This window comes from Lagenorhynchus albirostris, chromosome 1 (genome assembly GCF_949774975.1).
Source record: "Lagenorhynchus albirostris chromosome 1, mLagAlb1.1, whole genome shotgun sequence".
NCBI classification, from domain to species: Eukaryota; Metazoa; Chordata; class Mammalia; order Artiodactyla; family Delphinidae; genus Lagenorhynchus; species Lagenorhynchus albirostris.
The window spans coordinates 21,940,353-21,963,313 of record NC_083095.1 but is presented as its reverse complement, the minus strand read 5'-3'; the positions used below and the strand labels follow the sequence as shown (position 1 = coordinate 21,963,313).

The following is a 22,961-nucleotide window of genomic DNA, read 5'->3' as shown; positions in this document are numbered from 1 at the left end:
GTGCTGGGAAAACTGGACAGCTACATGTAAAAGAATGAAATTAGAACACTCCCTAACATCATACACACAAAAAAAACTCAACATGGATTAGAGACCTAAATGGAATACCAACACTGTAAAACTCTTAGAGGAAAACATAGGAAGAACACTCTGACATAAATCACAGCAAGATCATTTTTGATCCACCTCCTAGGGTAATGGAAATAAAAATAAACAAATGGGACAGAATGGAACTTCAAAGCTTTTGCAAAGCAAAGGAAACTACAAACAAGGCGAAAAGACAACCCTCAGAATGGGAGAAAATATTTGCAAACAAATCAGTGGAAAAAGTATTAATCTCCAAAATATATAAGCAGCTCATGCAGCTTAATAGTAAAAAAACAACAAGCCATCCAAAAATGGGCAGAAGACCTAAAGAGACATTTCTCCAAAGAGGACATACAGATGGCCAAGAAACACATGAAAAGATGCTCAACATCACCAATTATTAGAGAAATGCAAATCAAAACTACTATGAGGTATCACCTCACACCAGTTAGAATGGGCATCATCAGAAAATCTACAAACAACAAATGCTGGAGAGGGTGTGGAGAAAAGGGAACCCTCTTGCACTGTTGGTGGGAATGTAAATTGATACAGCCACTATGGAGAACAGTATGGAGGTTCCTTAAAAAACGAAAAATAGAACTTCCATACCACCCAGCAATCCCACTACTGGGCATATACCTTGAGAAAACCATAATTCAAAAAGACACATGCACCCCAATGTTCAATGAAGCACTATTTACAATAGCCAGGTCATGGAAGCAACCTAAATGCCCATCGACAGACGAATGGATAAAGAAGATGTGGTACATATATACAATGGAATATTACTCAGCCATAAAAAGGAACAAAATTGGGTCATTTGTAGAGATGTGGATGGATCTAGAGACTGTCATACAGACCGAAGTATGTCAGAAAGAGAAAAACAAATGTCATATATTAACGCATATATGTGGAACATAGAAAAATGGTACAGATGAACCAGTTTGCAGGGCAGAAATTGAGACACAGATGTAGAGAACAAACGTATGGACACCAAGGGGGGAAAGTGGCGGCGGGTGGGGGTGTGCTGAATTGGGAGATTGGGATTGACATGTATACATTGATGTGTAGAAAATGGATGACTAATAAGAACCTGCTGTATAAAAAAATAAATAAAATTTTAAAATTAAAAAGAAGATAAAGTATGGTTTGTTTAACTGAAGATAGACACTAAGAGTAGATAAGGTTATCTACGGAACTGGTATGGAATACAGAACAAAAGGAGGTTTTGAATAAATCGGTCACATTTAGCTTTTTCTTAAGTTTCTTCCCTTTCGAAATGTTGTTTTAAATTACTGAAGGAAAAGATTACCACATCTATCTGTTCTACCAATGTTTAATCTTTAAGCTACATCATGATGAATGCATAAGCCAAAGAATTAGAATTACATGCACTGTCTCCATCACCTTTATAAGTACAACTTAATTTGGTATTCATTCTTTTGTTACCAGCTATAGAAATATTTTATAAAGATAAATACATCCAGAACAATCTAAAAATCTTAGGGTACAGTACCCTAACAGCCTCTAAGAAAATATAATTCATCAGTTTGGTACCAAGTAAAAGAAGAAATGATTGAGTAGTTTCTTACTTCTAGTCTTTTACTAGAAACTTACCTCTTCTACCTGCCCATCTTCAGCTCCATCTTTCTCTTTGTCTTCTTCCTCCTCATCATCATAGTCTTCTTCTTCATCTTCATCTTCTTCAGATGACGTATCCCCAGTCCCATCAACCTGCAACACCAGCGGGGCTTGCTGTTGAGCAGGCTGGGCCTGTGGCTGCTGTTGGCCAGCTGCGGTTAGCTGTGCTTGTGCTGGTGTAGGTGCTGCCACTGTTGTAGGTATAACTTGAGTCTTATTTCCTGTAAATAAGATTTGCTGGGGCTGGATGATAACACCTGTTTGTGGTGAAATCCCTCCAGGAAGAGGGGCCAGTACCTAAGGCAAAAGAAAAACTACAGATTAGTAACTAGCTAGAGGATCAAGTAGCTCAGTTTCATTGCTTGGCACACTGAAATAGGCCCCAATGCTAAAGAATCACCCCAAATTGCCATATCTCACACATAGTTAAAACTACCAAAGCACAGGAGGAATGTTTAGTGAGTGTACTGATCCACTAAATTTTCATTTTACCATTCAAATTTCTAAAGGAAAAAGATTTTCTGAAGATAATTGCTCCATTAATCAAGTACTTGCTATGTATATGCCAGACTCCAGGCTAAGAGTTACACGTTATTAGTTTATTTGCTTGAGGTATAGAGGTTTAATAACTTGCAAAGCTTGCAGTCAAGTCACTAAGAGGCAAAATGTGAACCTAGGTTTTCTGGTTCTGCTCTTATTATGCTATACTGCCTCCCTATGAAGAACACTGCCCTGAACTCTGAAGCCCTGGGTTCCAGTTTTGTCTAAGATCACAGATAAAGATGTAGCAGAGGCAAGTCTTTAACCTCTCTTCACTGTTAGATTAGGGTCAATGGTTCTCAATGCTGGCTACAAATTATAACAACCTAGTAACTTAAAAATGCTGATACCTGGGCTTCCCTGGTGGCGCAGTGGTTGAGTGTCCGCCTGCCAATGCAGGGGACACAGGTTCATGCCCCAGTCCAGGAAGATCCCACATGCCACGGAGCGGCTGGGCCCATGAGCCATGGCCGCGGAGCCTGTGCTCCACAACAGGAGAGGCCACAACAGTGAGAGACCCGCATACCACACACACACACACACACAAAAAAAAAAAAAAAAACTGATACCTAAGTCCCCACTCCTAATATTCTGATTTAATTGGTATAAGATGACATCTATTCATTTTATTTAAAGTTCCCCAGGTAATCCTAATCATGCAACCAAAGCTGTGAACCACCAGATCAGATGATTTCTAAAGTTCCTTCCAGCCTCTGCATCCTAGGATTCTAAAGTAAACCACAACTCAAAAAGAACCTATTAACAAATAGTAATTATATCTATTATAATGAACATATTTATAATTATAATTATTAAATAAAAAGCAGAGAATGCCTAGTGATAAATTAAAAGCACTAAATGGCAATTCCTTGTCATTAGGTTCAAGGAAAGCAAAAATAATAAGACTATTTCTTTTAAGAAGTTTACAGATTAATGATGCAATAGACAAAGCAATAGCAACTCAAAAAGACAGAAGATGTCTGAGAACTGCAATATATAGCCTTATGAAAAGACAGGCGAGAGTACTAAATTCAGCTTGGGGGGACAAGGCCTGGTCAGGGAAGCCTTCCTAGTAGGCAACAGTTGAGCTTCTATTTGTGTTTTGGGAGATTAGCCAGGCTTTTTCTGTTTGGTTTGTTTGTTTGTGGGGGACTGGAGAGAACTGCTAGAAGGAAGGCCAAAGGTGGCATTCTAAACAGAACAGCATCAAGTGAAACCCAGAAGTACCAACAGGACAAATGTGGAAGGCTGTAAGTAGGCTGGATTAATGTTCCTCCTCTGTATCTCTATCATTGTACTATCATATTAACATTATTTATTTATGTATCTGTCTCTTTTTCAAAGTATATAAGTTCCTCAAGAAAATAACCATTTCTTTCATCTTTGTCCTCACAGTACAAGAGTTTAACACCTGGCACACAAGTATGTGCAAATATTTGTCAACTTTGATATAAACAGCAGCTGAACCAGGTAACAACTGGAAGCATGGCAAAAAATAAAATGTGGAAAAATTTTAAAAAAAAGAACCCAAAAAAGATCTCATAACCCACGCTGAGGAGTTTACACTTTTTCCAATAAGCAATGGGAAATCATTAAAAGATTTTAAGATTTTTAGAACAATGACTATAAATATAGAGTAGCAGTCAAGTTAGGAGGGCACAAGGCTGGAGGCAGGGAAATCAATTAAGAGGATAACACAGTATTTTAAGTGAGAAATTATGAGAGCAAGAACTAAGGAAATGACAAAAGAGTGTGGGAAAAGAAAACTAGTTTCAAATATATTAACGGACTGAAAGCATGTTTAAACTGCAGTCTAAAAAAAAGAAACTATTAAGAAGAATTGGTAGGATTTCATGATACCTTGGATATTAGAGGTAAGCAAAAGGGAGGATTCCACATACCCCCTTCCAGACAATACATAACCATCAGGAAACCAGACTCATGCCTGCTTTGTTCACTCCTAAATCTCTAGTCTCTTGCAAAGACTCTGATACGTAGCCACCCAATAAATGTGTGTTGAATGAATGCTGAATAACTAGCTTAGGAGGCTGGATGGAGAGTGGTGCCACTTATAAAAAGCGGGGGGGAGGATGATAAAGGATGAGTAGGGATAACAACAATTTAGTCTTAAACATACTGTAAGTTAAGCTGTGAGGTGTACAGGAGGAATTCAGAATGACAGGTTGTGTAGTATTAGAGAAGAGTCTAAGAATTTGTATAGACAAAGCTATGGAAAAAGGGATGGTAAACACCCAGAGAATTCATACAGAGGCAGAAAAAAAAGAACCCCATGGTGGTCAAAACTTAAAGATTTTTACCTGTTGTATAACAGGAGCTTGTACTCCACCAGGCTGCATTTGTGGTATAACCTGTTGTTGTAGAACTACTGACTGCTGAGGCTGAAAGATATACTGGGCACCATTGGCTGCTCTGACCACTTGAAGAAGCTGGCCTAAAGTAAAAAGCATGTATTCCAAATTACCACTTTAGCAGTGACCACCTCAAAACAAACAAATTCATAGTGAATGTCAGACCATGGTGAATGACAAAAATTACTAAGAAGGCTAACAATTTTATTAAGGGCTGTCATCCATACACAGTAAACTATAGTCCTTACCTTCTCTGACTTTACGACATGCTCTAATACATTGCTTAATATGTTTTATTTTCCTTATAAAGCTGTTTCCAACAAAGTTTTAACAACAGATTATGAGAGTTGATTAAAAGTGTAAATTATCTTCACTAACAAGTCATGAGAGAGGAATAAGTAACATCAGCAGACATTTCAGGGGCTGTTCATTTTTAAAGCTTTAAAGAAACAAAAGTATAATAATGCGTTAATATCTTGAACAAAAGCACAGCATTCCGTAGCTTCAAGATGACTTAAAAAGCAGTAAGAGTTTGCTGAACCAATTATTACTGCCACATAACACTAACAGTATGACTGGCTTATACCAAATCCCTCTAATATATTGTTTTAAATGATGCAGAATGTTGAATTAATTAAGTAGTAAGCAATTATATCTCATTAAAATATGTAGCAAGCCGCTAAGTTTGTTCTTCAAACATTTAGAAATTAACAAAACAAGAAATTGTATAATCATTGTACTTTTTTTTAAACATCTTTATTGGAGTATAATTGCTTTACAATGGTGTGTTAGTTTCTTATTTATAACAAAGTGAATCAGCCATACGTACACTTATATCCCCATATCCCCTCCCTCTTGTGTCTCCCTCCCACCCTCCCTATCCCACCCCTCTAGGTGGTCAAAAAGCACCGAGCTGATCTCCCTGTGCTATGCGGCTGCTTCCCACTAGTTATCGGTTTTACATTTGGTAGTGTATATATGTCCATGCCACTCTCTCACTTCGTCCCAGCTTACTCCTCCCCTTCCCCGTGTCCTTAAGTCCATTCTCTACATCTGCGTCTTTACTCCTGTCCTACCCCTAGGCTCTTCAGAACCATTTTTTTTTTTTAGATTCCATATATATGTTAGCAAACGGTATTTGTTTTTCTCTTTCTGACTTACTTCACTCTGTATGACAGACTCTAGGTCCACCCACCTCACTACAAATAACTCAGTTTCATTTCTTTTTATGGCTGAGTAATATTTCATTGTATATATGTGCCACATCTTCTTTATCCATTCATCTGTCGATGGACACTTAAGTTGCTTCCATGTCCTGGCTATTGTTAATAGTGTTGCAATGAACACTGTGGTACGTGACTCTTTTTGAATTATAGTTTTCTCAGGGTATACGCCCAGTAGTGGGATTGCTGAGTCGTATGGTGGTTTTATTTTTCGTTTTTTAAGGAACCTCCATACTGTTTTCCATAGTGGCTGCACCAATCTACATTCCCACCAGCAGTGTAGGAGGGTTTCCTTTTCTCCACACCCTCTCCAGCATTTATTGTTTGTAGATTTTTTGATGATGGCCATTCTGACTGGTGTGAGGTGATACACCTCATTGTAGTTTTGATTTGCAAGAAATTGTATAATTAAATTACAGAGAAAATACTTAAAATCCAGGTAAATAAATTCTTCAAACATTATTATTAAAAGTAAATTTTGCCTGCTATGGAGAGATACTATATAAAATACAATGTAATAAATTTGCTCTTAAGATACTATAGGATTTAGTTTGATATCACAAACTAGTTCAAATGAGTTGTTTACCTTATTTGGTAAGTTAGAAGTGTTTAGCAAAAAACCAAGTAAATAAGCACTTCTAGGGCTTCCCTGGTGGTGCAGTGATTGAGAGTCCGCCTGCCGATGCAGGGGACACAGTTTCGTGCCCCGGTCCGGGAAGATCCCACATGCCGTGGAAGAGGCTGGGCCCGTGAGCCACGGCCGCTGAGCCTGCGTGTCCGGAGCCTGTGCTCCACAACGGGAGAGGCCATAACAGTGAGAGGCCCGCGTACAGCAACAACAACAAAAAAAAGCACTTCTCTATAATCATACTTCATTCAATAAATAGGATTCCATTCACGGATCAAAAGTTCAAGTGCAATTCTCATCTTCTCTACTGCATCCTCAGCAGTAATTATGGTTTAATATGCCATGGTCCTCAAATCATCTTATTTTAATAACATAAGCCAAATGGTAAAAGAAGTATTAAGATCTTCTGTCTTTCAGTGAAGACAAAACAAAGGCTAGACGGTACAATTTTCTGAGTTATATAAATAATGGATCAGTTATTCCTAATTACCTGAATTTGTTAATATCTGTTGAACAGGAGTCACACCAGCAGGGAGTGCTAAGGTAGCAGCTGTAGCAGCAGCACTCTGGAAAAAACAATGAAAAACAATCAAAACCATGTATGTTCATAACAGCACATCAGTTTATCTCTGGCATATTTTAATAGTATTTACAGTTTCATTTAGTATATACTAAAATGAAAAGTTCTAACAATAAGACTAACTGCCATTTTATAAAATGGTACAATAAAGACCATTGAGCCTAAACATCTTACCTAATTATTTCAAGCAATTAATTAGAATAATTAGGAGGTTTTTTCACCTGGAGAATGTACTCTAAGGAAATATAACCCACACTAACAGTGCTGTACAATAAATAAAATATCCATTCCATTATTTCCTTACTTATTCTGTTTCCTTACTCCCAATTCCTTGTTGTCAATTAATATACTTATGGCAAAAGTGTAAGTATCTTCACTTTAGAAATCCTAATATTTTAAATTTATACCATGATTAACAGGTCTCTAGAGAAAACCTTGTATCAGAAGACTGCAATTCTTAGCTGGCAACTCTTCTAAGATGCCATAAGGTGACAACACTGGCATTATCTAGGTGAAACATATATTACTGACAGTTTTATCAATATAGAAAATATCTTAAAAATCTTAAGTCACAAAAATTAATTTCTACACTTAAAAATGAAGTTAGTATCTGACTTTAAATTATAAAAACATACATGGAATTATACTCTGAATGTTTTTAAATCCAGGATAAATTCTTGATTTACTGCTTCTGGAGACTTCTCCCCTTTCCTCTGAAAGAATTACACTACATTTTTACTGTTTTTTTAAAATCCTGAGCTCAAAGTATTTCCATATATCTCACTGTAACTATATACAGGTAGGTTTTTTTCCCCTCCCCCTTCAATCTTTTTTAAGGTACCAAACCTTCATATACTCAATCTAACTTATACATTTTTAGAAACACCTCTATTTGAATACGCTTTAAGAAATAAATATTAACTGTGCTTTGAAGTCAACAAAACTTGGAAAATTACACTCAGGTAGGTTACTGATACAACTATCTAGTCAGGCTCTAAGTATAGCCTTCCAAGAAAATATGCTTGTTGCCATTTGACAGGCCTAAGTAATCTCTATATCTTAAGCCTGAAACTCCCATTATGTCCCCAAAATCCAGCTATCTAGCTCACCAGGTTCTCTTTATAAAATGCAGGTTCTGCATTTCATTTTATTAAATAAATGAAAGATTTAAATAAATCTTGTCTATATAAGCAAATGAAAGGTAATCTAAATTTAAGGAATATATTAACAACCACTTACTATTGAGAAATATTATTTAGGAATATTAAGTGCCTATAATTCACATTTTATAAGATTAATAGATCTCCCTCTACCAGCAAACTGACCTAGCATTTTCCTTATAGCATACATGAGAAAATAACCACCTGCATACCTCTGCACACTCAAGTTGCTATAAATATTTGTTGTGATGTATCATACACAAACCATCTTTTATTAATGTCTGCTGAAAGTTCCTTCCTGTATTTTGTGAAAAGGCCCTAATGTGAATAACGCATTTGAGCAATTTCATAAAGAGAACCTGCAAAACTAGTTTGATATAAGGTCCTGTTTCATAAGTTCCCTGAAATAGCTTTCTACCAAATATATTATCACTATCCCATATTCTTATATTAAAAAAATTCTTTTTTCAAAATGAAACTGTTTTTAATGGATATCTTTGAATCAGGAATAATAATGCAAACAAACAAAAACACAAAAAACTTATTTGTAAAAAGCCTATACTGATTACATTTTAGAACATGAAAAACACATGAAGCAAACACTAACTGAAAACAAGTAAAATGCTGAAATACGTATAAATGCTAACATTTTATTGATTGAAGTCTGACCTATGATCTGTTTAAATACATATGCTCTTTAGAATCAAGGAGACACAGCAAATCAGTAAGAGATGGGCCATTAACTTTACCAGTCTTTTTAAACACAATTTTAATTCAAAATTCTCTCCCACAAAACTTAAAATTCTTCAAAATTAGATGGGTCTACTGCAAGTGATTCTACTAAACTTTGTTTTAAAATGATACAAGTTATTCCCTAGGAAACAGTCTCAATAGTACCAACTACAATATGGATCCTACAGTGAGACTTATTTTTAAAGATGGAGGTTAAAAAGAAATTTGGTGCCTTAAACTTGAAAGGGAATTTTTTTTGAATAATAAAAATTCTTGTGAGAATCGATAGGCATGGACTTTTGTGATTTTCATGCAAAAGAATTGACTCCAGGAACTTGAACTGGAAGTACAAACAGAGATTCTTGATTTTTTGTGAATTTAAAAGTTCCAATTTCTATCGTGTAGAAATTTACAATTCTGTAAAGTTATACATTTGTTAAGGCTGGTATATATCAATAGAAAGAAGTCGTCTGTCTAGTAGGTAAGCCCTGCTTCCTATATGGTTTATAAAACACAAAGGAGCTTTCAGGTTCACTCATCACTCACAAAATATAGTAACTGTTTTTTTTTTGTGGTTCGTGGGCCTCTCACTGCTGTGGCCTCTCCCGCCGCGGAGCACAGGCTCCGGACGCGCAGCCTCAGCGGCCATGGCTCACGGGCCCAGCCGCTCTGCGGCATGTGGGATCTTCCCGGACCGGGGCACGAACCCGCGTCCCCTGCATCGGCAGGCGGACTCTCAACCACCGCGCCACCAGGGAAGCCCAGTAACTGTTTTTTAAAATATTGCTTTTTCGTTTAAAAAAAAAAAAAATCTGGATCTGAAAAGAAAATCTCACTGCTAACACTAGACTAAGAGATCTTATTTAAAATAATGATTCTTTCCTATTAAAAGGATTTGGCTGGATTTAAGAATGGAATGTCAGAGCAGAGACACCACTAACAGTCTGTGTAGTTTAAACAGAAGAAAAGCCATTTACGAGAAAATGCCGGAACAACGATTCTAATTAAACTTTGTTTTAATGTTTTATTAAAAAAAAAAACTGTGAGGATAGAAGTAAAGATTTTCTAAGGATCTGAGGATTTCTTTCTTTCAGTTTTATTGTTATATCTGATGGGATATATTATATGTGCTAAGTGAAATTTGAAAATTTGAGGACTTATGAAGTTCAGTGGCTATCTCTTAGAAGTATCAAAAGTCTAATATATAATAAACACAACTGAAAAAATGCATTTTAAAGTAGCAATTTACATATTGTAATAAAACTTATTAGGCTATGCTATGGTTAAATCAGAGCAAAATTTGTAAATGTCTGATCTTAACGATACTAGTTATCTTTATCCAAATGGTTCATTTTTTAAAAATTTATAATTCTTAGCATTCCTAACCTCTTTCAGTTAATGGGTCTTCTGCAACATAACTATACTTGGCATAATGTTTGGTAGGTCCCGTAAACCTATTTTCAAAAAATAGCAGAAGAAGGGCTTCGCTGGTGGCGCAGTGGTTGAGAGTCCGCCTGCCTATGCAGGGGACACGGGTTCATGCCCCGGTCTGGGAAGATCCCACATGCCGCGGAGTGGCTGGGCCCATGAGCCATGGCCGCTGGGCCTGTGCATCTGGAGCCTGTGCTCTGCAACGGGAGAGGCCACAACAGTGAGAGGCCCGCGTACCGCAAAAAAAAAAAAATAGCAGAAGATAAAACAGCTCCCACAAAGCATCATTCTTTTGGTATTTTCAACAGAAAGTTGCATAATTTTATGAACCTTAATGTCTAAGTACCAAGCTAAACTTTAGATTTGCTGTTAAATCCAATACTTAGGAAACCAAACAAAACAGCTATTTTGCTTAAGTCCTGAATAAACTTCAAGTTGTTAATATACAACATACACAAGCATAATCACAATTTGGGTTAGAATAAATAGAGCCAAGCAAAGTGCTATGTTCTGAGTCTTACCATGTTTGATGCATTCATATGTTGTATCAGCTTAGAATCAGGAACAATAACTTGTGGTGCTGCAGCTATGAAAAACAACAGGCACACATAAAAACAAGGAACCCTGAAGCTATTTCATAAGAATGCTGTGTACTATACCAAAAATTTTTTTCATGCTTTCCACATTTTCTGCATGCAAATGCACTCAACCACTTGATATCTCAGAAAGTTATAAACTTTTACGGTAAATAACAGCTGTGACATACCCACCTTATACTGGAAAACCCACAATTAAAAAAAAGATTTAACAACACCTAAGGACACAAGGGACCTTGGGAACACGACATAATGAGATACCTAACACCTAAACATATATATTTCTGTGCATTCTTAAACTGGAAATTTTCAAACATAATTTAATACTGTCTTGCCAACTCAGCAATAACTGTGTTATTAATATAATGATACTACTGCTGGAATGCATTATTGACCCATTAAAAGGGAGCTCAAAAAGTTATAATCTACATAGACTTTTAAAATCTTTTTCTCCCAATTTGACAGTTTCCAGTATCTTATTTCCATCAACTTTTTAAAAAATACAAATCATAAATAATGGCAATATCACGTAAGCATAAAAGGAACTAAGTGTTTGATTCCGCAAATTTCAGAGAATAAATAGATAATCCCATTATCCTAATATTCTCTGAGTGAAGAAAATCAAATTTTAATTTATGATAACCTAAAATCCTAGTGCCAGGCCTGAAGGCAATAGGAGGAACGGTCATCAAGAAACATTAAAAGGATAAAATTACTTGATGCAAGGTACAGAGTAAAATCAAATATTAAGTCTTATTTGATATAAACAGTAAAATAACTCAAGACATTTCTAATGTGCATCAATATCAGTTTTAAGTCTTACATACACTCTCAGATGAGACAAATAAGTAACTCAAGTTACCTTAAGATGAAGTTTTCATTTATCTTTATTCTCCTCTCTGACAACAAGATTTACAAAACTTGAAGGCCTAGGAAGTTTTATAACTGAACAAATGTTTGTCATGACAGAAAATACTCCATGTAGAGGATCAAGCTTCTAAGCCTTTTCAGGGCCCAGATTTTCCTCAGCTGTGATGTTTTAAGAGCTACTTCACAGAGCCTCTATTAGACTGCAATGAAACAAAACCTATAAAATGACTTGCACGGTACAAGGCACTATGGATGCAGTCTATAAATACTTGTTTTTTCTTATTTTTAAACCACATAATATAAATTAAGATGTCATATATCCACTCTTCACTTAAAGGAAATCTAATTCAGTCAATTTAACTACATAAATTAATAAGGAATTAGAATTTCAGATTGCCAAAGTATAGTTACAAAAACCCTCCAGTGTTTATTTATAAAAACTAAACTCAAATGCCTTTGTAGGAACAAATCAGTTTCAAAGAAAGTAATGATTCTACTATATAAAATAATGAAACCCTTAGTAAATAAACCTTTATAGATCTGACTTAGGAAATCCACCATTGTGTAGCCATCTAAAAAAAGTAATAATATACTTACCTGAATATCATTTTAAGCTTTCTGTTAGTGAATTACTTGTTTATCATTACTACATAAATAGGAACCACATTTTATACACACAGATACAACCCCCTCAGCCAATAGAAAGGAGACACCAGAGTGTTTCTCTTCTTTGAAAATGACAACTTTCATTTCCAAGTTGCAGTAGGATCAGACAGCCTCACCTTGCTGAGACGCAGGAATAAGGACCTGCTGGGTCTGCGCTTGCTGAGGTACTGTCTGCTGCGGTTGAGCCTGGTGGTGATGGTGGTGGTGATGCTGCTGCTGCTGGGGTTGCTGCTGCTGTTGAACTTGCAGTAAAAGCTGCTGCTCTTCTGAATGAAATCCATCTACTGCCCTAGACTGCATTAGTTTATTCTCCCATAACTAAAGCAAAGAATATTAAAGATTTCTAAGTAAGAGTCAGGGAAAACAACGCTGGACATATGGATAAAACATACTTCATTAGTCAGTTTATAAAATTCTTACATTTTCAAAACTGATAAATCTACAAATCTCTAATTCTTACCCAAGTGTATGCCATAATGAAAACCAATTTTTAAAGTATCAAACCTCATTTTTGCTACTTAAGAGTACTGAAGAATTCTTTTGTTTCCTTTTATATCTTCAACAAACTTTCCATAGTAATTCCTTGGTTGCCAAGCAGTTTCATATAAGCAATTTTTCAGTAATCAAAAATCATCCTTTTTAGTATCAAATCCATTGTTAGCTATTTTATGGAAATCTTTCTTTCCTAACTTTTAACTAACATATAAAACATAAATTCATCTTTCCTTGAACTATGAGAAACATTATAGAGGCAGTCCTCAGGTTAGAAAACCCTACCTTTCTATCTGTCCAACCCTACATAAGGAAAAAGAAACAGCAATGCCTAATATGCTTTCAGAGGTATTCTCAACCCTCCACACTTCTTGAAATTCCCTTCCCTCTTTCATTATGACAAGGATTGACAATCCTTTTTTGCTTAACCACTTCTATTTTCTCATCTCTCCCTTGGACAGCTTCTGTGATGAAGGAAAAAAAAAAATCAAAAGTGGGCAAAAACAAGGAAGTAAAAGAAAATATTTACAACTATTCCATCCTTCTCCCTAACACACATTTCCTCTCTACAAGGTTTAGTGTTCAATCTATAGAGCCCTTATAAAAAAACTGCCCAAGAAAGTTACAAACCATTCCTTAAACATACATATAAAATTTAATTCAGTCATTCTGTACACAAGGATCTACAGATACTTTGTTTTCTCCCCTAGGATCTACTCTTGGGATATTGCCTAGCTCATGTAAGGCTTCTATCAGATCCTTCAAAAAGCTCCCTTTGCCATACTAACAGGGATTTTTATAAACTGCTGACACTTCCAACTGTTCTAGAAATTCTAGATCTACATGTTAATAACAATTCCAGCACATCTCTAACAATTTAGCGAAAAAGTAAACTAAACTAAAGGTCAATTCCCCAGAGCAACCATTCCCTTAGCAGTCTCAGTATTTAGGCTCACCTGAAGACTATTCTTACAGAGACAGTAACAGTATCTATTTCATGCGTTGTTGTGAGGAGTAAATAAGATTTCCATGTAAAACATTTATCAGAGTCTAGCATAAAGTCAGTCATCAATAAATGTTAGGTATTACAATTATTGTAGTGGTGGTATTAATTGTGTAATAAAGCATTACAACAGAAGTCAGGAACCCAATTAGTCCTGGTTTGGCCACTAAATGGCTTGGTGGACAAATTATTTGTCTTCCCTGGGCATTTTACTCATCTAGAAAGGGAACAAGCTGAATTAGATTACTTCTAAACGAACTTCCAGCTAGTAAATCTAAGTCGGTGCAAATCCCAGACTAAAAACAGCTAGGGTTCTTCCTAGGGTAACAAAAAACTACTTTTTGAGAGCCCAAGTTTTGTCTGGTTCATTTCTATAAAGTGGGCACCTAGCATAACACACAATACAAAATAGGCTCAGACACTGAATAAAATACACTCTACACTCTAAAATACACTCTAAATGTATTATATAGTAAGGCTATATAGGTAAGCCTCCCAAACAGTTATCACCCAAACTGTTTACACTTCTTTTCCCTGTTTCAAAACAAAACAAAACCTCGCTTCTTGTAGGCCAAAATCAAGGTGCAAAAAGTACTATTAATTAATGCTTTAAGAAACAGGTCTTTAAGGGACTTCCCTGATGGTCGAGTGGTAAAGAATCCGCCTTCCGACACAGGGGACGCGGGTTCAATCCCTGGACAGGGAACTAAGATCCCACATGCCCCGGGGCAACTAAACCCACACGCACCACAACTACTGAGCCCGCACGCCGCAACTAGAGTCCGCATGGCGCAAACTACAGAGTCCACACGCTCTGGAGCCCATGCACTACAACTACAGAGCCCATGTGCTCTGGAGCCTGTGTGCCACAACTAGAGAGAGAAAATCCACACACCATGACTGGAAAGAAGCCCGCGTGCCGCAACAAAGAGTTCGAGCACTGCAAGGAAAGATCCTGCACACAGCAATGAAGAGCCCATGTGCTGCAAGTAAGACCCAACACAGCCAAAAATAAAAATAAATATTAAAAAAAAAGAAACAGAAAAAAGAAAGAAAGAAACAGGTCTTTAAACCATAATTTTCTAAATTTAAAGCTTCAGTTTTTATCACCTCCAATTGGTCTTCCCACTGCAATCCTGACCCATCACTTTAATGAAGCTTCCATGACAATGGTAAATATTAACAAATACACATTATGTGCTAAGTGCTGCGTACCACTGCTCACCTAGTCTCCCAAGTCAATGATCTGTGAGTCAGAATGCACTCCAATGCCCTATCATTATTGTCAATTTCCTTTCCAAAGCATTATTCCAATCTATCCCTACTATAATGGCCCCAGTTCAAGTCCCTTCCTCCCATCAGTATTATTGCAAAGTGTTAATGACTAAGCTAATTGAGCTCCCTGCTTCAAATCATACATTCTACACATAATTATTGAATATCTCCCAGCTAGACACTGTTAGTAGCATTGAGAACAGACAGTGAACAAATCTGACAAAGATCTTTGTCCTTACAGAGCCTACATTTTAGTGGAAACTTGTGCTTCCAATCTATTCTCTATAAATCAGTAGTCCTCAAAATGTGATCCTGGACCAATAATATCAGTATCACCTGGGAACTTGTTAGACATACCAATTCTAAGGCCCCACCCCATCGAATCAGCAACTCTGGAGCTAGAGCCAGGAATCTGTTTTAATAACCTATCCAGGTTATTGTGATGTACACTAAAGTGAAAGCCACTGCTTTAAAGTATAAACCAATACTTTTCAAACTGCAGACTGCAACCCATTAATGCATTATTAAAAGTTAATTTAAGAGTTTTTGGTAAATGTAATCAAATTTTTCTTTTTAAATGTCAGACTGTACCCCTATCAACTGAGACTCTTTGAAGCAGAAGTCCAAAACTCTGTCTTTTAACTAGCACCCCAGAGAATCCTTCTCACTCTAAAGACCAAGCTCCTTAATGCAATATTATGTTAACTTCTCCAACTGCTACTATAACTTGCACTCTATTTTCCAAACTACTTGCAGTTCCCTAAATATAGCATACATACCTCCTGTCTAAACTTTCGTAAACTACTCCTTATGACTGACAGTCTTCCCACACAATTCCCCAAAGAATGCAAATGCAAAGTCACATAGCCACGAAGAAATCGCTCACTGCCTCTATACCTTAGAGATATTTCTATTGGTACACTTTTCACACTAAGTCTACCTTCTCTATTAAAGTATGAACTCCTTCAGGGTAGAGACTATGTCTTATTCATAACCTAACAAAATGACTAAGAACTTATCAGAAATTTAATATTAATTTCAAAAAGAATGGAAAACGAACTTGTTTTCTAAGGTAGTTTCTCTATAAAAATGCTACCAACATTTTAGGCAGAATAACTCTTTATTTACAGGGTATTACCACAGGAAGTGTACATGAAATACAACACTCCTCTAGCCTACTAAATGCCAAAGATGCCCATTAGTCATTATAACAAGCAAACATGGAACCACACATTTCAAACTGCTTCTGGGGGAGCAAGGGGATGCTGGAGTAGTGGGCCACTGAGAATCCATATTTACTAAGTACCAAATACTGCTCTAGGTAATGTGAAAAATACAAGAATAATACCATACAAATATTTAGCATTATGCTTATAATATCAAATAATGTAAAGTTCCAATTAGTTGAATGTTTTCTGTTTCTCTTCAATTTCATTTTAAAATAATTTTATTTATCAAAATATTTTATTTTTAAAATATCATCTGTTTAAAATAATGTAATACTGTTTTGGCAACAGTAATCATATTAATACCCCTAAAGACTACCAAGAATACTGAATTGTTATTTATGTATGTATTTATTTATTTAGCTAGCTTAGAAAATAGGAAGAACTCTTCTCTCCACATTTTTATAGTACTTTTTCCCCCCAACACCATAGCTATTGTTTCTGGCAGTCCTATTTCAACAATCTTTGCCAGGTCTCCGGAATTAGACATGGAGAAAATTCATTTTCTGTTCCCAAAATGATTTGGATATGCATCATGTTATGCCCATGATGTTTACTAGACTAACACTGAATTCTTAACGTGCACTTAAGTACTTTCCGTGTACACTCGTTTTTCACAAAAATTCTTTAAAATAGACATTATTATTATCTCCTTTTTGCAGAAAAAGAATCTGAGGAACAAGAAGTTAGGTACCTTATCCAAGATCACCAACTAACAGCAGGCAAAACCATCATACAATCCAGGCAATCTGACTCAACAGGGCTGGACCCTGAGAGTGAAGAGTAAATGTCCTTTAAATTTTAAATTTAAAGTTTAAATTTTGGACTCTAGGCCCTCACTTTCCTCACCATAATCCCAGCTCTGGTCCAAAGTTCTAATCTCTAAACTGTACTGCTGCTATCAGAGCAGGTCTAGTCACAACTCTGGTACCTTCCTTATCTGGAGACAAAAGGCTTAGCTTCAAGTCTCTACCACTTGCTAAATGATCTGTCAAAGCATATTTATTCCATTTTTTGATCTATAAAACGTTACCAGATCTACTGCTCCCTGGCAGTATGCTGGGCTAGAAATTCTAAAGGATTCTCCTACTCTCACAAAAACAACTAGCTCCTGGATAAAACATAAGACAATTGAATTTTTGGGCTCTTTAGAAATGATGTTGGGGAACAGAGCTTTCCCCAAGGCCAAATGATACAGAACAGTAGATCATCGTTCAACTTATGGTTCAAGTATTTATATACAACTAGAGTATACTTAGAATAGTGGTTCTCAATCAGGGGTAGTTTTTCCCCTTCTGCCCTGGGGACATTTGGCAATGTCTGGAGATATTTTTGGTTGTCAGAACTAAGGGGTGCTACTGGCATCTAGTGGGCAGAGATCAGTTATGCTGCTAATATCCTACGATAACTAGCCTTCTACAACAAAGAATTAACAGGTCCCAAATGTCAGTAGTGCCAAGGATGAGAAAACAGATCTAGGGGCAGATTAACTTTTTCAGATTTGTCTCCAAATGAGGAATTCTTCTCACTTTGTTTTATTGAGAGGCCATGTTTTCTATCTCCCATTGTACTTGCTATTTGGATAGGGGTGGGTCTGACAGTTTAGAAATCAGGATAATTTTATCACTTACTTTGAAGAGGACTTCTAGACTGTCATTTCCACCCATAGTCATTTACCAATCTAAAACACAATTTACATTCAAATATAGCTTTATTGAAAATCAAGTGGTGATCATTTTCTAATGTATAGAAATCCTGAATCCCTATGTTGTGCACCTAGAACTAATACAGTGTTGTAGGTCAATTACACTTCAATTAGAGAAAAAAGCAAGAAAACCAACATTGTGCTTTATGCATCTTTTCTATCTCCCACAGTTCATACATTAAAGGAGACCCACAGTGTTAACAGATAACCTCAAGAATCAGGTTGAATTATTTTAATGTAGAAGGTCCCTTTCTGAATTATCTAGTTGAACTTCAAATTACAGGCACTCTCATTACTCATCTTAATTCATAATCTAATACACCACTGTATCCTTCACAGCCGTTTGGAAGCTTTTGATAGAAGTTTGTGAAACACTATAAAATGGTGAGAAAGGGGATAGAACTAATGACAGTCTTTTATAAAGCTTAAAATATGAAATATTGTTAGTTTTCATTAGCAAGAATATCCAAACCTACAAGGTCTAATACAGTAGCCACTAGCCACACGTGGTGATTTAAAGTGAAATTAATTATAATTAAATAAAAATTCAGTTCTTCAGTTCCACTAACCATATTTCAAGTGTTTAATAGCCACATGTGGCTAGTGGTTACCATACTGGAGAGCACAGATATAGAACATTTTCATCACCACAGAAAGTTCTACTGCATAATGCTGGCTGTCAGACTGTTAAAACTAGGGCACATTCTGGAAATTCTAATGAGATCCTGAAGAAATTTAGTGCAGAGAATTAAAATAACGAACTCATTTCAGTCTAACAGTTTTATATTTAAATTCAGCTACAACCCAGAATAAAAGCGTATGCCCCGTTTAAAAAACAACAAAAACATTAAACTACCTTTTTCAGTTAGATTCTGGAGCAACGTGTTATTAATTTGTTTAATTAAGTATTTACTGAATGCCAACCACATATGCCAGGCATTGTGGTAGAGGTTGGAGATTCAAAGTTGAATAAGTCACAATTTTGTCACAGAAAACTAAGCATTAAATAAAAAATCAGTGCATAACCTATAAAACACAGATATTACTTTTTTTATACTATTATACTATATTATATGTACATACATCTGTATATACGTGTATACATGTATAAAGTCTTATGTACTAAAAATGCAGGTGGAGCTATTTGGTCTCAAAGATAGCTCATTCTGTTTGGAAAGAACACCTTGATTCTAACTGGGACCAGTAGGAAAATATCAACAGACTCTGTGAAAAGCAAGAGGAGATAACAACTTGGATTGACCACTAGTCTGACGTACCACAAATTAAAGCCTTTGGGACTAATTTCTTGCACCTAAAAATGCTGTACCTTCTACATAAGATCACAGATCTACAAGGACAACCATTATAAGGGTATAACATATTTATAAAATATTCATTACATGTAACATGAAGGAATCAAAATAAGCTTATTCTCTTCTTATTCATATCCCTGAGATACTTTATGTTTGAGTAGTTTATATTGCTATTCTTCCAACTCATGTCTCAGAGTTGGCATTCCTTCACTTGTATTTTTAAATACCTACTCTTCACTTTCAGTAACCATTACATTTCTCACAAGGTAAATAAATATTTCCTCATCTCATTCAAACCTATATTTTCCCTTCCTCACAGGGGCAGATTCATATTGAAAATTCTATAGAAGCTGCCCACAGATGCTGCAACATTCTAAGATATATTTTATCACCACAACACAGGTGAGATTTGCTTTATTTAAAACAGTAAGTTGCTAAATTGCAGCCTCCACACCTCTGTTGAATGGATAAATAAGACCACAACAAATGTTCCTTAGCATTCATTAACTGTGATTACTTATTTATACATAGCTCTAAAGGAGCTCAATTCCCAATCTCTAAGCCAGCAGTTCTAAAACTTTTTAGTCTGAGTCCTTTATCATTTTTACAAATTAGTGAGGACCTCAATGAACTTTTATGAAATTTTAAATAAGATTTTTTTTTAATGTTGACATTTAAAAATAACGTGGGCGGAATTCCCTGGTGGCGCAGTGGTTGAGAATCTGCCTGCTAATGCAGGGGACACGGGTTAGAGCCCTGGTCTGGGAAGATCCCACATGCCGCAGAGCAACTAGGCCCATGAGCCACAATTACTGAGCCTGCGCATCTGGAGCCTGTGCTCCGCAACAAGAGATGCCGTGATAGTGACAGGCCCGCGCACCGCGATGAAGAGTGGCCCCCGCTCGCCACAACTAGAGAAAGCCCTCGCACAGAAACGAAGAACCAACACAGCCAAAAGTAAAATAAAATAAACAAATAAAAGAAATGCATTTCCATTTAAAAAATAAGATCCAGAGGAGTAAAGAAGAACAAAAAAGAAAAAACAACGTATCCATTACATGTTAACATAAATACTTTCAATGAAAATAACCATATCTTCCAAAAAAATTTCGTGAGAAATGGCTTAAAAGGAAAATAGCTGGATTCTCATATCTGCTTCTACATTCAGTTTTCTTTCGTTGATGTATATGAAGAAAATCTGCCTTCTCATAGCTAAGTAGTTGGGAAAGGAAAAAGTATTTTAAGTGATGGTTTCTTAACAGGTAGCTGCAATGTACAATCTGAAACCATATACCAATTAACTTTTCAAACTCTTCGATTAAATGGAAAATATGAGTTCAGTGAAGTATGCAGACATGCCATATGTTAACACATTTCATTATAGAATATCATGAATAGAATATCAAACAATTGCATGTCTTAGTATCAACAATGATCTCATCTCAACCTTTACATAAACATCTTTTTAATATTTGGTACATCAAAATGGGAAGCATGCATAAAGCCCTTTTGCTGCATATGGAACAGTTATCTCAAGGAAAAGCACTTGTACATTTGAGTTGCAAGTTTAACTGGTCACTTTTTTCATGGAATACAACTTTTACTGGAAATATGACAAACATACTATGATTATTCAGATTTGGGCATCTGTCCAACTGCATGGACCCCTGAAAGAGCCTGTGGGGAAGTCCACTGACCATATTTTGAGAACCACTGTTTTGAGCAGTAAGGCAAAAATATTCCATGATTTCATGAGTCATTACACCATCAAGAAAACACAAATGCTAAATAAAAGTATCTATATATTTCTGCTTAAATCCAAGTAAATAGAAGAGGCAGAAAAGCAGCTCCCAAACTAGAATACATTGTAAACCAAATATTTGGCCCACATAGAGAATTGGACTCCAGAACATGAAATTTATCAAGCACTTAATCTCCACAACATAAATACATTTTAGAATACCAGTGCATTAAGACCACAAAAAAAGAAAAAGTAAAAAAAAAAACCTTACAGGAATGTCAAGTAATTAAAACATAAATGGATATTAACTGCCCATTAATAATAGCTAATACCATTGCCAGGCACTTTGCTAAACACTTTATATAGTCATTACATTTAATCCTCAAAACAAGCCTAAAAGGTAAGTACTACTAATTCTCATCTCACATATAAGGAAACTGAAATATAAGCAGTTTGCCTAACGTCAGAGGAAGAATGGATGGTAGAGCTGGGATTCAAAACCAGCACCCTTCTCATAACTATACTGCTTCCTGCAACAAAGTCAAATGGTCATCATATGGCAAAATTATGGAGTATAGTTTCTGACTGAAGAGAATGTTAAAAAAAAAAAAAGCAGCAAACTCACAGTTTTTAGTTCCATCAGAACTTGTTCATCGACTCCATCATCCAAAAAGATGTCTCTCACATCATTAATTACATCTTCAATCACAGATCTGTATAATTTAGGCTTTAAAGGGAAAATAAAAGACTGCTAAAAAACACTGCTTTTCACATATTAAAATATATAACATTTTCACAAATTCAAAACAAATGTAATACAACAGTCCCTTTTCCAACTCTCTAAAACTTATTTTAGAAGATGTAACTTTAAAGGTATGGCCATTCCCATAAACATCAATTGCCTTAGTTAAAATGAATTATTTGATGACTGCATATTTTAATAAAGGTTTTACGACTGTTTAATACAATTCATATACAGAAGATCATCACAGATACAAGGTCTATACAGTTTCCAGTTGTAATTACCCATGTTGTTATAGTCAAAACACTTAATGTGTTTTGACTATATCCAACGATACAGTTTTATGGGTTGCTATGTCTGGTTTTTATTATTCCTTGCTTGGTTTAACCCGTTGTATCTCCTAACGTCATCGCTGTCTTAACAGAAACTTATGTCCTGTGATTTGCCTGGTAATAATTTGCAATCTAATAAGTATTCAAATTTAAAAATCACCTAATTTTAGTTTTTGTTACCCAGTCTGTACCTTTAAATTATACCATCAAGCTGTTCATATAACCACAATAACAGGTCTCAAAGTCTCAGAGGAACAAGCCACAGTGATCTCTTTTCCAGGATTTCTCTCCTACTACTGCCCAGATGATGCTATGGAATAGAACTATAAGCAGCCTCGATATTTATTTTTAAACTATTATTATTGTAACTATTATTGTTGGCATTACTTGGGGGGAAGCTTGCTTTTAGAAGGTTGCCAGAAAAATAAAATGAGAATAGATGTGAAAGCACTTTGAAAGCATAAAGTACTTTTTAAAAACCGAAAGGTAAGAGACGGAAGACTTTGCCCAACCCACATCCTATTTTTAATGGACAAAAGGAAGTTTGCTTGTCAGAGTGTAAAACCAGAGATGCCTTGCTATAAATCTTATCCATTATCACACAGAGCT

The 22,961-nt window shown here is 35.9% G+C and overlaps 1 protein-coding gene and 1 non-coding gene across 4 annotated transcripts in view; both read right to left on the bottom strand.

Moving 5' to 3' along the window:
• Positions 1-22,961, bottom strand: part of GTF2A1 (general transcription factor IIA subunit 1) — a 46,102-nt gene that overhangs the window by 19,869 nt on the left and 3,272 nt on the right. For 2 of the 3 annotated variants that reach the window (XM_060125804.1, XM_060125752.1), the window contains exons 2-7: positions 21,904-22,005; positions 12,640-12,841; positions 10,913-10,977; positions 6,979-7,054; positions 4,587-4,720; positions 1,705-2,025 (exon numbers count right to left, since the gene is read on the bottom strand). In XM_060125804.1, the coding sequence (XP_059981787.1) occupies positions 1,705-2,025; positions 4,587-4,720; positions 6,979-7,054; positions 10,913-10,977; positions 12,640-12,841; positions 21,904-22,005 (900 nt within the window). The remainder of the gene's footprint in view (positions 1-1,704; positions 2,026-4,586; positions 4,721-6,978; positions 7,055-10,912; positions 10,978-12,639; positions 12,842-21,903; positions 22,006-22,961) is intronic. The other variant, XM_060125895.1, reaches the window with a different exon arrangement.
• Positions 11,535-11,678, bottom strand: LOC132506317 (small nucleolar RNA SNORA79). Its single transcript, XR_009535776.1, has one exon. It is a non-coding gene; the product is annotated as a small nucleolar RNA SNORA79 (small nucleolar RNA).